A 14,529-nucleotide genomic window follows, 5' to 3' on the forward strand; every position below is an offset into this window, starting at 1 on the left:
TTTAGACCAGTGGTCAGCAAGGAATTTAAATAGCGGGCCAATTGATCCCTTGGCAGCCACAGCGCGGGCCAATTGCCGTTCCCCAATAACACAACCTCCCCCCCCCAACGAGGGATTTATTTTTATTTTGATCATTGAGATATATACATATGTTCATACATGATTTAAAATTGTAACGGCCTAACTAAAACTATTGAAACTTAAAATGATCTCCTCTGTCTGACCTGCCATCCCAGCATGCACTGGGGGGCGCGCCAGCAAAACCGATGCACGAAACAGGCTGACCCAAGAATCTTTGGAGGACTGCCTACCTATCTCCATCACATGTGTCACACCTGGGGCCGGTTGTACTAGATCAAAAAATAGGATCAGATCCGGGCTCACTGTAGCCGGATCATGAAAAGGCATTGTACTCAGCGGATCAGGATCAAGCTCCACTGATCCGAAATCTTGATCCGATCCTGGAGTTGCGCAGCTGTAACTAGGGAAACTGACCAATGAGAAGCGAATATGAGTGGCGCAGAGATTGAAAATTCTGAATGTCAGAAAATGAAATGCATTTAATTTAAACGACATAAATCAGGAGCAACTACTGTACATGTATAATTTAAAACTTAAGCGATTCTATAAAAACAGATCGAGTATATTAATACCGGTATCTGGTTTTGTTTTGTTTTTTAACTTCTAAAATGTTTTAGTAAATGTTACTGTAATCACGGCCGTGTGTATTTTCTGACGGACACACAGATATTTTACAGCGTTATAGCCCCCATACACACAAACATGTAGCTGCAGCGTCAGTTCAGGGCAAATCATCAACACATTTTGAGCAAATGTAATCAAGTGCTGACAGACAGCTGCAACTGGAAAATGTCACGGACAGGGGGAGATTGAGGCTGTCAAAAGGTAAGCTTAAGTTATTGAGAAAAAAGGAATTTGGGGGAAAAAATGATATGCATTAAAAAAAAAAACTACAACGTTAAATCTAATTAAAGCAATGATTTAATAGTAATCGATAACATGAGAACGCCAGTATGATTTTGTCAACATAGAAAACATAGAAATATTATTTATGAAACCTCATTACGCAGTCAGGTCTATTTTTTTCTGTAGCTATACGGCGAAAACAGAAATGTCAGCTATAGCTAAACACAAACTAATATTGTACAAAATTGATATTATCTTAATACAGTACTGTTACAGCTACTTTTAAATGCATTGTTGCTTAATGTTTTCTAAAACGTTAAATGATCTCTGTTTCAATCTGAAAGAAATATTTTTGGATATCCCTGCAAGCAGGTTTTAAAGTTTATTAAGTTATCGTTACAATTATCCAAATTCAGTATAGTGCTTATTTAAATATTATTTTAGCAATTTTAGCAAGGTTTCAGTTGTGTATTTTGATGATGCATGGTCCATTTTAAAAACGTTCGATCAAGCTCAGATCCGATTCTGATCTAACATGGTTGATCCGATAGTTGGGCCGTATTCTTTCTTCTTCCTCGCCGAAAACCTTTAGCGTTTAGTTCCTCAATTTTTCAAAAGTGGGATCAAGTTCTGAATGTTCTAAAGCTGACGACAGAAGGAAAATGTAATTTTGCTCATTGAATTTGCATGACGCAGTTAAGCTTTTGCAATGGATTTTTCATTCTGCGATGTTGAGTGTAGGGGTCGCAATTGTAGCAAACATGAAACGCAAGGAACACAAATAATTAAGCTTTAAAAAAATTCCAAGCGATTTTTAAAAATTATTATTATTATTTAATATCGCTGCCAAGGAGGCTTTTGCGCCCGATTTGGCCCGTGGCCCACCAGTTGCCGACCATTGGTTTAGACAAACAACTTTCTGTTTAACAAGGCACTGTGATCATTTATTTCATACATCAGCGTATTACTTTCTTAAAAGGTAACTAAACAAAACTAACATACATTTATCTTAAATTATACTATAACGGAAATAATTGTGTATGCTTTTAACATTCTGATGTTAAACCCTGTTACATAAAACACTGATTGTGAAAACTGCCCCTACCAGCCAGATGCCAATGCTATTGTAATAAAAAATAGTTGAGATTCTTAATGATGCATCTCCTGATAGTCCAGGGACAGATTAACTATAGATACTGATTACAACAGATACATTTTTTTTGTGTGTGAAAAATAACTACACCTTGTCATAGCCTTTTACGCAGAATTCATACACTACCTGTTACTATAAATAAGGTAATGTCAATGCAAGTATCTTTGCACTAAAAGTGGGGAAATATAATTACGATGATTATAAAAGGCTCTTTACAAATATAAAAAATGGGGTAGTGTTCAACAAATTTTAATTAAAAAACAGTAATGCAAAGCTGATTAGGCATACAAATATACCAAGCCAACATTTGCAATCAATAAACATACTGTAACATGGTTTATCAGTTATTTACCATAAAATTGTTAATAGAATGTGCAAGATACGCCATGCATAACATTTGATGAAATACAGAACAAAACCTTTTTGTTTGTTATGATGAACTTATTTGGTGTGAAAAATAAATATGAAAGAATTTAGAAAAATAAATCAAATGAGAAAATAAGGAAGCTTCATGTTACATCATTTTGTGCATTTATTTTAAAATTTAAGAGAACATCCAGTTTATAAACTCTGTATAGCCTTTTTTACCCAAACCCAGCCCGTGGTATTATATAGCGCAAAAATATAGGTGGTGACTGCTCCTCAAATATATGCAAGTAGATTTACAGATCCATTTTCCTTTTAAAAAAGACCAAATAAACAGTGAACAAGCACTCTTAGAGTGCAGATACAAAGCTGTAGAACTCTCCATAGTGACCATGAAGATACGTTTCAAACCAGTCTTCTAAAACACTTTTGCTTGATTAATTTTCTGGATGCACATGACCAATTGGTTCCTGAAAAGTGTGCTTTAAATAGATCAGTGGATGTGCACCATTTTGAGTTGGAGTATCTGGTAATGCAAGCATCCAGCAAATAGTTGATATATTGTCCTCTTTAGCCAACTTCATTAAACCATTGTGCAGACTGTGTTAAGGTTAGGATCAAATCGAACAGCTTTCCCTTCTACAGATTTTGCACTTGTGTCATACATTGGATTTTCAAAGGCTGCTTGACCATTGTTGTTTTCATGTACTGAACATCCAGTGTACTGTGTTTTAGGCGTAGTCCTACGATAAAAGAAAAAGTACATATATGTTAATACAGGAGCAAACATTAGGACAATTTTAACTAGGCATATACACTTCAGTTTAAAAATACCCCTGGTTAGGTGGCTACAAAATATTTTTATCAAAACCAAGGGCAAATAGAATAGCTAAGCACGACCAGATGCTTGAGTAATACATATATTAATGAATTCTATTATGTATATATGAGCAGTAGGCTTAATAAATTGTGTTCATATAATGTACTTTATTGGCTTATATACTGTATGTAGCTACGTTGTGCTTTTTTATCAATCCAATGTCTTACCAACATCGACAGTACTTGTACTAGATTGTACTGATGTAAATATTGGCAATTATATTTTAAAATGTACAATTACATCTGTGTAGTATTCCTATTATGTAAATAAAAACACACATTTCCAACAGACCAAACAAACAAATCTAGAAAAAAAAATTATACTTCTCTTCCAAGAACAGTTGTTTTCCACAGCAAATATTCCTAACATATGTAGGTTACAATTGTTATTATAAATCACACACCAGTGTGCATGATTTCTAAATAAACATTGGAGGATATGTTACTTTCCTTTCACTCTGACAATTATTTTCCATTTGATTTAAACTTTGATTTTAGCTTTTGAACAATTTCTAGAAGTAACATTTCTATAGAATAAACTGTTATACTAGTGTCATATAAAAAATAAAAATAAAACATACCGCTGTTTGTATAGATAAAATCCGAATCCTGCAAATATCAGAGCGAAGAAAGGCACAAGAATTGCTATAGCCACAGAGCTACTATTTGTACCATGGGGCTGATTCGCAGAGCTATTACTCTCTGACAAGTTGAGACCTTGAAGAAATAAAATACACAAGATTAATATATTCATTACTGCTAACTCCCATAGCATGTGTTTAAGGATTAATCAAGACAATTAAGCCGCTCCATATAACAATACTCATTTATAAAGCTACATTTCCTTTAAAAAATCATGAAGACCAAGCACAGTGGTTCACAATAAGGCATGAAAATACCATTTATCTTTGCATTGAGTGTTCTTTTGTTATCTCGAAGCAACTTTCCATATAGTTTCTGTTACAGAATTGATTTGCTTTTCCCCAATTAAATTTGCTTGGCTATATATATATATATATTTTCTTCTGTGAACTGGAATGTACATTTTTCTTTACATACCAAAACAAGTTCAATTAAACTGTTAAGGATCTGGTTTGAACAAACTCTTGCAATGGAAATGACAAAGACTGGGGGCTATCAGTTTCACGTTTCTGAGTTACAGGCTCAGGTGTATGCAAACACGAAAGTGTGAGTTACAGATGCACTGATGTCCGCAGGCATAACCCAGGTATTATTATTATTATTATTATTATTATTATTATTATTATTATTATTATTATTATTATTATTATTATTTATTTCTTAGCAGACACCCTTATCCAGGGCGACTTACAATTGCTAGAAGATATCACATTATTTTTACATACAACTACCCATTTATACAGTTGGATTTTTACTGGAGCAATCTAGGTAAAGTACCTTGCTCAAGGGTACAGCAGCAGTGTCCCCCATCTGGCATTCAACCCACGACCCTCCGGTCAAGAGTCCAGTGCCCTAACCACTGCAGCAGAAGACAGTGGGGATAATGTCTGCCCTCTGGTTGGCTGAGAGGGTATACATAATGGTGAGCTAAATAATAGAATCCCTCTTTTCAGCTTCAAATCTGTGATAATGTAATATTTATTTTTTAACCCTTTCTATACTGCATATTTTCATTAAGGTTTTAGCATTTTCTAACCCTTTTCCAAAGAATTTGAAGACTTTGTAGCAACACATATTGTATATTGTTATACTTTCACAAATTAATTATCAATGGTTATGTTTACAACAACTTCTGTCACCCAGAATGGAATATTATTTTTCTAGAATTTTGATGTCATCATACCATCATTGTACTATACTTTCTAGATTTTGAACTTCCTTATCTTCTGTAATCCTGTTGCAAATCTTGTGTTAGTAAATGCTTATCGCACAACTTCAGAATAAATAATGCAAGAGACAATGGAAAAAATGTCAACCAGAGAGAGCACAGAGCTACATCAGTGCTTCCCCACAATTGTCAAAAGTACATTCTCAGGAATTTCACAAGGCTTCTCTGAATAATTTAAAAACAGCGTATTCTATTTATACTGTACATTTTTTAAATATGAATAACAAACCAACACATTGTTGCTGATAAAACCAATGAAATCTCAGCAGCAAGCCAAACTCTCCATGCAGCCCAAAAATAAACCCTTTGCTTGCAATCTTTAGTCGGATCCCACTGTTGGAATGTATTTTAATATCTTTATTTAATGAATTAATTTGGAGTTAAGAATCATACTTTTAGCAGACATATTTGATTTACATTGACTGAAGTTCATGTTACAGCGAACCTATACTGATGGTCACATTGCTGAGTAAGAAGGGGTAACCATAAAACAAAGCACCTATTAATAGAATGTAGTTAAAAAAATATATACAACTTTAACACAGTACAGTACAATTACACATTTATTTTGTGCTATGACAGAACCTTAATGGAAACTTTTAACAAATAATTACATTTAACCATCCACGGAGATAAAATTAAAAAAGCAGAGTTGACAAATACAACGCTGCAGTTACATCTGCTGTGAACCTGGATAGCCACGATTAGGTAAGTAAAATTAGAACGTTTCTTTTATATCATTCTGAAATCTTAGAATGATATAAAAGGTTGTAAATACCCATTTTAATGCAGTGCACATTTATTTGATGGTATGTTCTGATGATGCTTGACATCCAAAATACAAACATCACCCTCTTAATAACCATAAAATGACATCCATTGATACGGCACTTTGACATTTCTTGTAAATCCATGTCCTGCACCTGCTATCGACACCCATATTCAAAGAATGATATCCTCCACCTGCTATCTACACCCATATTCAAAGAATGATAAAAACAATTGCGTTATGTACATTTCAGACTTGTACTTCTCATATATATATATATATATATATATATATATATATATATATATATATATATATATATATATATGAGAAGTACAGGTATGAAATGTACATAAATGGATGAAGGTTATATTTGCATTCTGAGCCATTCGAAAAAGAAGTGATAATACCATAGTAGTGACGTCAAAAAGTGATAATTCCTCTAGAGGAAAATATACTTGAACTTTGACCCATTCGACTCCTCGAGACAATCACTTTCATTTCAAACACAAAACGTCTCGTTTTCAATCACTCGACAACACCCACGGTACAGAAATGTTCATTAATGAACAAAATGAGAATATGTTAAAAATAAATAAAAAAGATTTAAAGCTGGTACATTCGTATCTCAGAGAAACTAATGACATAGAACGCGTCTGTACAGCACTAAAAAACACTATTAAAAAAAACAAGAAACGAAAATAAAAACCAAACTGTACTGCTGAACCTTGTCTTCTTTAATATTACATCACAAGGGTATCCATGTATTATAAAAATAATAGATGGGCCTCTTCAGTGAGTTACAGGAAAACAATTCCATCTCGGGTTTCTGTGACCTTCGGTATTGTAATTATGATGTCACAGAAACCCTGGATGAAATTATTTTCCTGTAACTCACTGAAGCCCAACTATTGTTGTGTGTGTATATATGCATACACATACAGTCGCAGACAAAAGTATTTGGGCACTTAAAAAAAAATAGAAAAACCACAAAGAAAGTGATTTCTATCATTTTTAATTGTTCGATTATTAATAAATTCGAGATTCAGCTTCATAATGAAACTTGATATGCATTTTATACATGTTATGTAATAATTTGTTGTTTTAATATATATATATAAATAAAACATTTGATTTAATAATACCTGTTCTTTGAAGTCCAAACTGCCCATAGTCTTTACTCTGTATGAATCCTTGAAAGACATATGTTGCCCCATCAGGTTCAGCAGAAACCTAAACAAAGAATTCAACCCTGGGTTATACATCCAGACATTAAAATGCATAATTAAAGTGTAAAACATTTGAATCCCAGCCTGTATGTAGTTAACCAATATGGCAACTTGCTCCCACTATTCACCGGAGATTTAGTGATACCGTAAAAATCATTTTATAGGTCGCACTGGCGTAAAAGTCGCTCCCCCCTTTTTGAGACTTCAATTTTAGGAAAACACCTTTTTTGTGTTTAAAATACGTTTTTTTTACAATTTATTTTTTCCTACATGCTCAACACCGATAAATAAAGAAAGATACACAGGTTTAGTTTCAGAATAATCCTTGTTTGCAACATTTTATTCCATTAATAATTTTACAGTGTTGTTTTTCATTTTTAGTTAAACTGCTGAAAACTATTCGTTTTTCAAAATTCTGGTCCCAGCTCAGCCAATAACGCCGGCCCCGGAGCTGATCTCGCCTGCACCGGTGGTTGCCCCGGATGTTACAGAACCGGATTTCAGCATTGCTGAGGAGGACCATGATGCGATTTCGATCGTGGCCTCATGGGAAGGTGGCTCCTTCCTTCAGAAGCAGCCCCTACTTCCCCTGACCATTCCTTTGGACCAGCAGTTGAGTAATTGCTGCAGCGCTCTCACCGAGAACGCAAGGCGTCTTGGCAGGTAGAGAACGAGATGCTGGCATCCGCCGTACTCGCCAGGCTGTCCAGCAGGGCGAATGATTTATCACAGTGGACCAAAAGAACACAGATTCCAAGGTCCTATTCGTCCAGCGCACAGGAAGTATCTCTGCTTCACCTTTCAGGGGAGCGTCTTTTAGTTTTCCGTGCTGCCATTTGGCCTCTCTTTAGCCCCCCACACATTTTCAAAGTGCATGGATTCCATCCTAGCTCCCTTGCAGCTGCAAGTGATCAGGGTGATAAACTACCTGGATGACTGGTTGATCTGTCCCAGTTGCAGGAAGGAGCAGTGGCCCACAAAGCGATTGTGATGAAGCATCTGTTGAGGCTGGGTCTCACCCTCAACGATGCCAAAGCCAATTAATACTGGTGCAAAGTACGGTCTACTTGGGTCTCCAGCTGGATTCCCTTACAATGCAAACCTACCTGGCGGACAACAGAGTAGCTGCCATTCGCAACTGTCTGGCCCTGTTCAACAAGGGTTCACAGTATAAATGATGTTGTGTTAAAAACTATTGGGTCCGATGGCCGTGGCTTCATCAGCCACCCAACTAGGGTTACTCCACATGCGCCCAATCCAAGTGTGGCAAGCCTCTCACCTGAGAGAAGGCATAAGGATGGGAGTGATAAACAACCGTCAACTGGTGACGACAGATGCATCCAACTGTGATTGCCAGCCTTGGGAGATCCTGCTGCGCATGGATCTCCTCAGTCAGGCGCAAGGCACCCTCTGGCAGAACTGGGCAGACTACAACTGTGGGTCTGGTCCCCTGAACGGGACCGTCTGTCCGCCTTAGGGCTCTCAGACGCAGTTGTCAGTACACTGCAGAACTCTAGGGCCTCCTCCACAGGAGTGTTGCACGCCTATAAGTCAGCAGTGTGGAGTAGGATAAGGGATAAGGGTGTCTGCTAAGAAATAAATAAATAAATAAATAATAATAATAATAATAAGTGGAAGTATTTTCAAAATTGGTGCATGATCTGAGGTCATGACCCCAATTATTGCGCTGTAGCAACTATTTTGCAGTTTCTGCAAGATCTGTTAGTGGCGGGTCGATCCACCTCTACGGTGAAAGTGTACCTAGCAGCCATATCTGCATGCCATGTCCCTATTGACTTTGTGTCCCGGGCGCTCATGTACTTGTGATCCGTTTTTTGAAGAGTGTTTGGCAGTTACACTCTCCCAGGAGGGCCGTTCTCACCGAATGGAGCCTTAATATGGTACTGGAGTCTCTCACAAAGGCCCAGTTTGAGCACATACACTCCATATAGTTGAAGTATCTGTCTATGAAGCCTTCCTCTTGGCTATCACCTCCGGTGTCAGTGCACAGCTCCTGTATTCATACTTGGGGCGATGGCAGCAGGGTGTCACTGTGTACAAACCCTACTTTCCTCCCCAAGGTGATCACAGCCTTCCACATGAATCAGTCTGTGGAACTGGAGTCATTCCATCCATCCCTGTTTTCTTCGGAGGAGGATAGGAGATTGAATTTCCTCTTCCATGTGTGGGCACTGAGATGCTACGTGGATAGGACAGGAGGGTCATACTGACCAGCTTTTTGTCTGTCATGGTATACGGACCATAAGACAGTATACCTAGAAAATGGACGTTTTTTACGGTACATTATTTATTTGCCATTGCTTTTTTTCTTTCATTGCAGACTTCTTGTACATGTTATGTATTCAGAAATTAGAGCAATACACTGTATAAGTAAAACTACATTATTTGAATTCATAATTCTCACAGGGAACATGCCTACTTTTACAGCATATATCCAAGTGAACACATTTTAAAACCAACAGTATTTCATCTTTAGTCAATTTAGATCTACTTACAAAACCATCCATGGACCATTTTTCTTCTTTGATCTTGCTTAAGGAAGAATGAGCAGATGCTTTTGCATGGAACATTAGCAACATCAGTCGCGCTTCTTGGCTTTTATAAATTCCTGTGTGATAAATGACATGAATTCTATTCAATTGCTCTAAATGCCAGCAGATCTTGACACTTTAAATAATTAAAATAGGACCCTTAATGTTTTGCATATTTTTACAGAAATACACTAGAGATTGACCTGCAGTGTTACATTTTTATTTTCATAACCTTTATTACACAAATAATTCTATCTGAATGATCTACAGAGTAGAAAACACCATTTTTATGTCCTGTCCATTACATTAAAAGCGAAACGTACTGAATGTCTTCCTATAGAAAAGAGCAGTGACTACCATTTTTCACATCCTATCATCCATTTTCTTTTTGCAGAAATATTTTATTGTTCTAGCCTTTGGTAATAGATTAGGGACCGATGGTCAGGTATACAGTCACTTTATCAGTTTTATGCTCGAATACATCCTTGAAGCAAATGTTCATGAATAGTTTAATAAAATTGGGTTGTGCAGTTACCAAGACATATCCTTTAATAGTGTAATTTTTTTCTTTTACATGTTTTACAAACTGTTCACAAACCATGTTTGCTATTGTGTACGAGGTGCCTGAACTGAAGAACAGCTCCATGTAAGCAGACTATTTTGTTTAACTATTGAGGTATTATTTAAGCTTTTGGAAATACCCACGATGCAACATAGTCCACAGCTGGGATAATGAAGCCGGAAGGCTACCAGACCACAGATGAAATTAAGAGCAAACCTCATTACTCATGGAATTTGTATTCATTAGCAACAAAAACTAGTGCTGCACAAAAATCAGGAAAAAAAGTAACAGAAAAACTGTAAATTTATTTAATTATTATTTTTTTTCTAACGTATTGATTTTCTAATAGCATTAGAACCCTCATAAGAGAGCTCTACCGTCTGGTAAAGGCCATTCTCGTTAACGGCAAGAGACGGGCCTTACCAGAAAATAAAGCCCTCTTCTTTGGGTTCTATTGCTTAAGTATGCTTCATGCATAAATGTCATGTTCCATTAGAAAAGGTCAGCTCACTTATTTTCACAAACTGACTAATTTAGTGAATTCAGATCATGTCTGCATAGTCTGAATGCTTTGATGTTGGTAGACTGAGAATAAAAATTAAACAGGAATTTCTTTTGAGATAACTTACAATGCATGAATATCAATTTAAGGTCATGTATACACTGTGGATTTTTTGTCAGCAGTCTAAAAATTAATTGAAATCACAAGTCTGTTTAGGCTATATCCTTCTGCATTCCTCTAAAACTATATCACCTGATGGATATTATTCCATTAACCCTACAGTGGTTGTAGCATGTGGTTATTACACGATATGACTGTGTTTGAAGTTCTGACTGCTGCATCATTTATTTTTTGTCAAATTGGAAATACTGAAGGGGAAGCAATCATACTGCTAAATACAAGTCTAGAACTATGAAAAATGATCCTGTTTATCATGAATAGAACTGAAACACCAACTACATTTGCAGTAGTAAACTGGCAGTCATTACTGTACATGTATCCTGAGGAGGGGGGTTGTGTGTTTTTCTTTTGGTTGGCTTAGTTATTTTCACATTTTATTTACATAGATAACAGTGACTCCCTTACTACTGTATACTGTATTCTGGTACAATGGCAGACAAAAAGAAAAACAGCACATCTCTCTCTAGTCTACAGGACGTTTCAGGGCTCCACTAAGTTGTTTGGCAATGGCTGGAGGCCAAATTGCCTGGGAGTTAGATTGGCTGGAGAGGCCCATATGCTGCCATCACATGGAACATTCTCTGGGAGTTCATTAAAGAGATTTGCCACCAGACTAATCACTGGCATCATGTTGCAGAATATGTCCCAGCAGACCTGGCAACCTAGGTGCCAGGGTTGCAGGAATGCAACCAGATGTGTTGTGTGTGACCAGCCCTTTAATCTATTACAGTTCTGGAACAAGAAACTACCACATGCCAAAAGTTGAAATATAAAATAAAGAAAATGCCACATATACACTAACCTATATACTAAAATAACAAGGTCGACAAAAGAAAAACAAACATACCTGACAGTAGCAGTTCCATGTTACTGTTTGTTAAAGTTGCATTAACTCTACCAGTGGAGGTGTTGAAGCTTGTGACAGTTAAAGTCATTGGTTGCTTCTTTCCTTTATAGTTGTAGGAGCCTTTCCAGATGTAATTAGGAGCAAATACATCATCAGGAACTACAAAAAAACAATGAAAACAAACAACTTTCAGTGTTCATGACAAACGTTTCTTTTTTCTGTACTGTGTTACTTCCCAGGATGCAGATTTTGATTTTAGTTTGTGCTCTGTATTTCTGTATTGACCTAACTGTAAAAAGACTGAATCTATTGATACAATTGATTTATTGATACAGTGATATTCTGGTGTATACAATTGCATCTGGTGTGTAAAATAGGGCTCTACTGGCTGTTGGTATGCAAACAGCCAACCCGTTGTAATGGCAAAAAAATAATAAGAACCTGTAATCTCCAAAGCACCAATTATCATTTACTGTATAATAAGCCCTCGTTCTAGAATGCTACCTGTGACTTTTTGACAGATACTACCTGGCAGATTGTGACAGGATGCCCACCCCTTGTGGATATTAATTTATTTATGTATGTATTTTCATTTGTATTGTATTATTATTATTATTATTATTATGTTTGTGTGCAGACGGACGACAGCCGTCCAACATTATTATTTATTATTTAAGACCGTCGAAAAGCCGGTCTTATAAAATGTAGTTGGCATGGATGGGGTTAAATTAGCACCTTACAAAGGTAATTGTTAAATAGGTAATTAAGGCTCCAGCCACAGTATAAATGACCCACTCCAGCTCATTGAGAGTGGAGAGTTAAGAGGAGTTGAGAGCGAGAGCGAATATTACCAGTAAGCGAACCAAGGTAATCGTTTTATAGAAAAGATTATTTGTTAGTGTTAATTCTGTTTTGGCTAATGTGCCTGTTTCTTTGTGTTTTGTTTGAATTGTTTTGCTTTGATACAGCTGCGGCCGTTTAGCCCCGTACCATCTGTGTGTTGTACTGCTTCTTGGATGCTGACGTCGCCACTCAAGCCATCCTTTGTGACACAGATATTACCTGTATTTCACTAAGTGTGAACATACAATACCGGTACTGTGCAGCGAAAAGATTTAGTCAGCATACTTTGCAATGGCAGCAAACCTATCCTGTTTAAAATGAAACATTGGTGCCACCTGAGGGCCGGCTGTACTTACAAGATAAAAATAATGACCAATGAGAAGCGAAAATGTGTGGCGCATAGTTTAAAGACCTTGGCTGTCATATTTGCATACAGCCTGAGATCACAGTAATGTGGGGGGAAAATGGCAAATGGATGGACATGGATAGAGGAGGATGCGTTAGTCTTGCTCAATTGTACTCATTAAACAATGTAAATCCAGGATACTGTATCCAAAACACTTTATATTATGTAAATAGGGTTGCCACCTGGCCCCATAATTCCGGAACACTTTCAGACAGGACAGGGAATTGTATGCTAAACACTTGCTTAAATTATACTGGTTCTTAATTATCAGAATCATTGTGATAATACAAATCTTACAGAATAAAAAAGCATCTTGAATAAATGTGTGTGTAGGTTTATTCAAGATACTTTTTATTTTTATTTTGTAAAATTAATATTTCAGTTATCAATATTTAAAAGTTGCTATTTATATCCTGTTAATTAGTAATGTATAGCCCTAATTTACATTGACTTCCAATTAAATAATAACACTAATCAGGTGTTCACAATGTCTGGTGTCAGGAATAGTGAACAGCTGGTCAGTATTAATGATTTGAGCGGGATATACTATTAGAAACTTTAAAATATATATTTTTAAAACTATTAATAAAATAAATATTGATGATGGTCCTTATTTATTTAATTTGTTAAAAGCTATATTGTATTGTCATGCTGCCTCAAGATAAATTACTCAACAGAATCAATTTAGCAAAGGTTTAGCACTCAATTGATGTGTTGATTTCCTTCAGTTTAAAGGCAACTTCAAAACCCCGTTCTGTCTCCCAGTGTTCCGGAATTATGGGGCTAGGTGGCAACCCTATATGTAAACAACAGGAAATGTTTTAAGTTTGATACTTACTGTAGCTCGATGTTATTTACTAATGTCATCACACTGAGGTTTCTAACTGTCTAGTGCAGTTTAACCTTTTATATTAAACTGAACAGTAAACTTAAACTGTATGCAAAATTATTTTTGTGCTTTTTGTATTCAAAAACAGTATGTTACCTTGTGCAAATAAATATAGAGATCAATCAAAACTAAATACTTTACCAAGCACTATTGACACAATTATTATTCCAAATGAATCACAATATACTGCTTGCATCTCTATTTGTATTTCATTAATGGAAGTGTATCAATGTTCCAAAAACTCTAAACAATGTTTAACTAAACATTTTTAAACTAATAAATAAACAATTACCATAACGAACATACGAGTAATACGAGTCAACTCTCCAATTTGAACGATCGCCCCATCCCAACTTTTAGCTGAAAGTCAAATTTTTACCATTAATTTCCGGTTTTTATAACAATGCACAAATAATGCCTGAGGGGAATATCGGCTCACTTGAATAGAAAAAAACTGCCTAGAAGTAGTTGAGTGATTCAGGGTCAGGGTTTGGGTTATCTTCAGTTCAGATAACGAAGATGTGGAGTACGGAGGTTTTGGATCAGATGATAGAC

General features: G+C 36.1%; 1 protein-coding gene across 3 annotated transcripts in view; it reads right to left on the minus strand.

The window, feature by feature from the left end:
* Positions 1-1,641: 1,641 nt before the first annotated feature.
* csmd3b (CUB and Sushi multiple domains 3b) overlaps positions 1,642-14,529 on the minus strand; it is a 472,577-nt gene continuing 459,689 nt past the window's right edge. For all 3 annotated transcript variants that reach the window (XM_059012706.1, XM_059012705.1, XM_059012704.1), the window contains exons 66-70: positions 11,837-11,995; positions 9,710-9,822; positions 7,110-7,197; positions 3,907-4,042; positions 1,642-3,189 (exon numbers count right to left, since the gene is read on the minus strand). In XM_059012706.1, the coding sequence (XP_058868689.1) occupies positions 3,030-3,189; positions 3,907-4,042; positions 7,110-7,197; positions 9,710-9,822; positions 11,837-11,995 (656 nt within the window). In that variant the 3' untranslated portion in view covers positions 1,642-3,029. The remainder of the gene's footprint in view (positions 3,190-3,906; positions 4,043-7,109; positions 7,198-9,709; positions 9,823-11,836; positions 11,996-14,529) is intronic.

Source organism: Acipenser ruthenus, chromosome 3, assembly GCF_902713425.1.
Source record: "Acipenser ruthenus chromosome 3, fAciRut3.2 maternal haplotype, whole genome shotgun sequence".
NCBI classification, from domain to species: Eukaryota; Metazoa; Chordata; class Actinopteri; order Acipenseriformes; family Acipenseridae; genus Acipenser; species Acipenser ruthenus.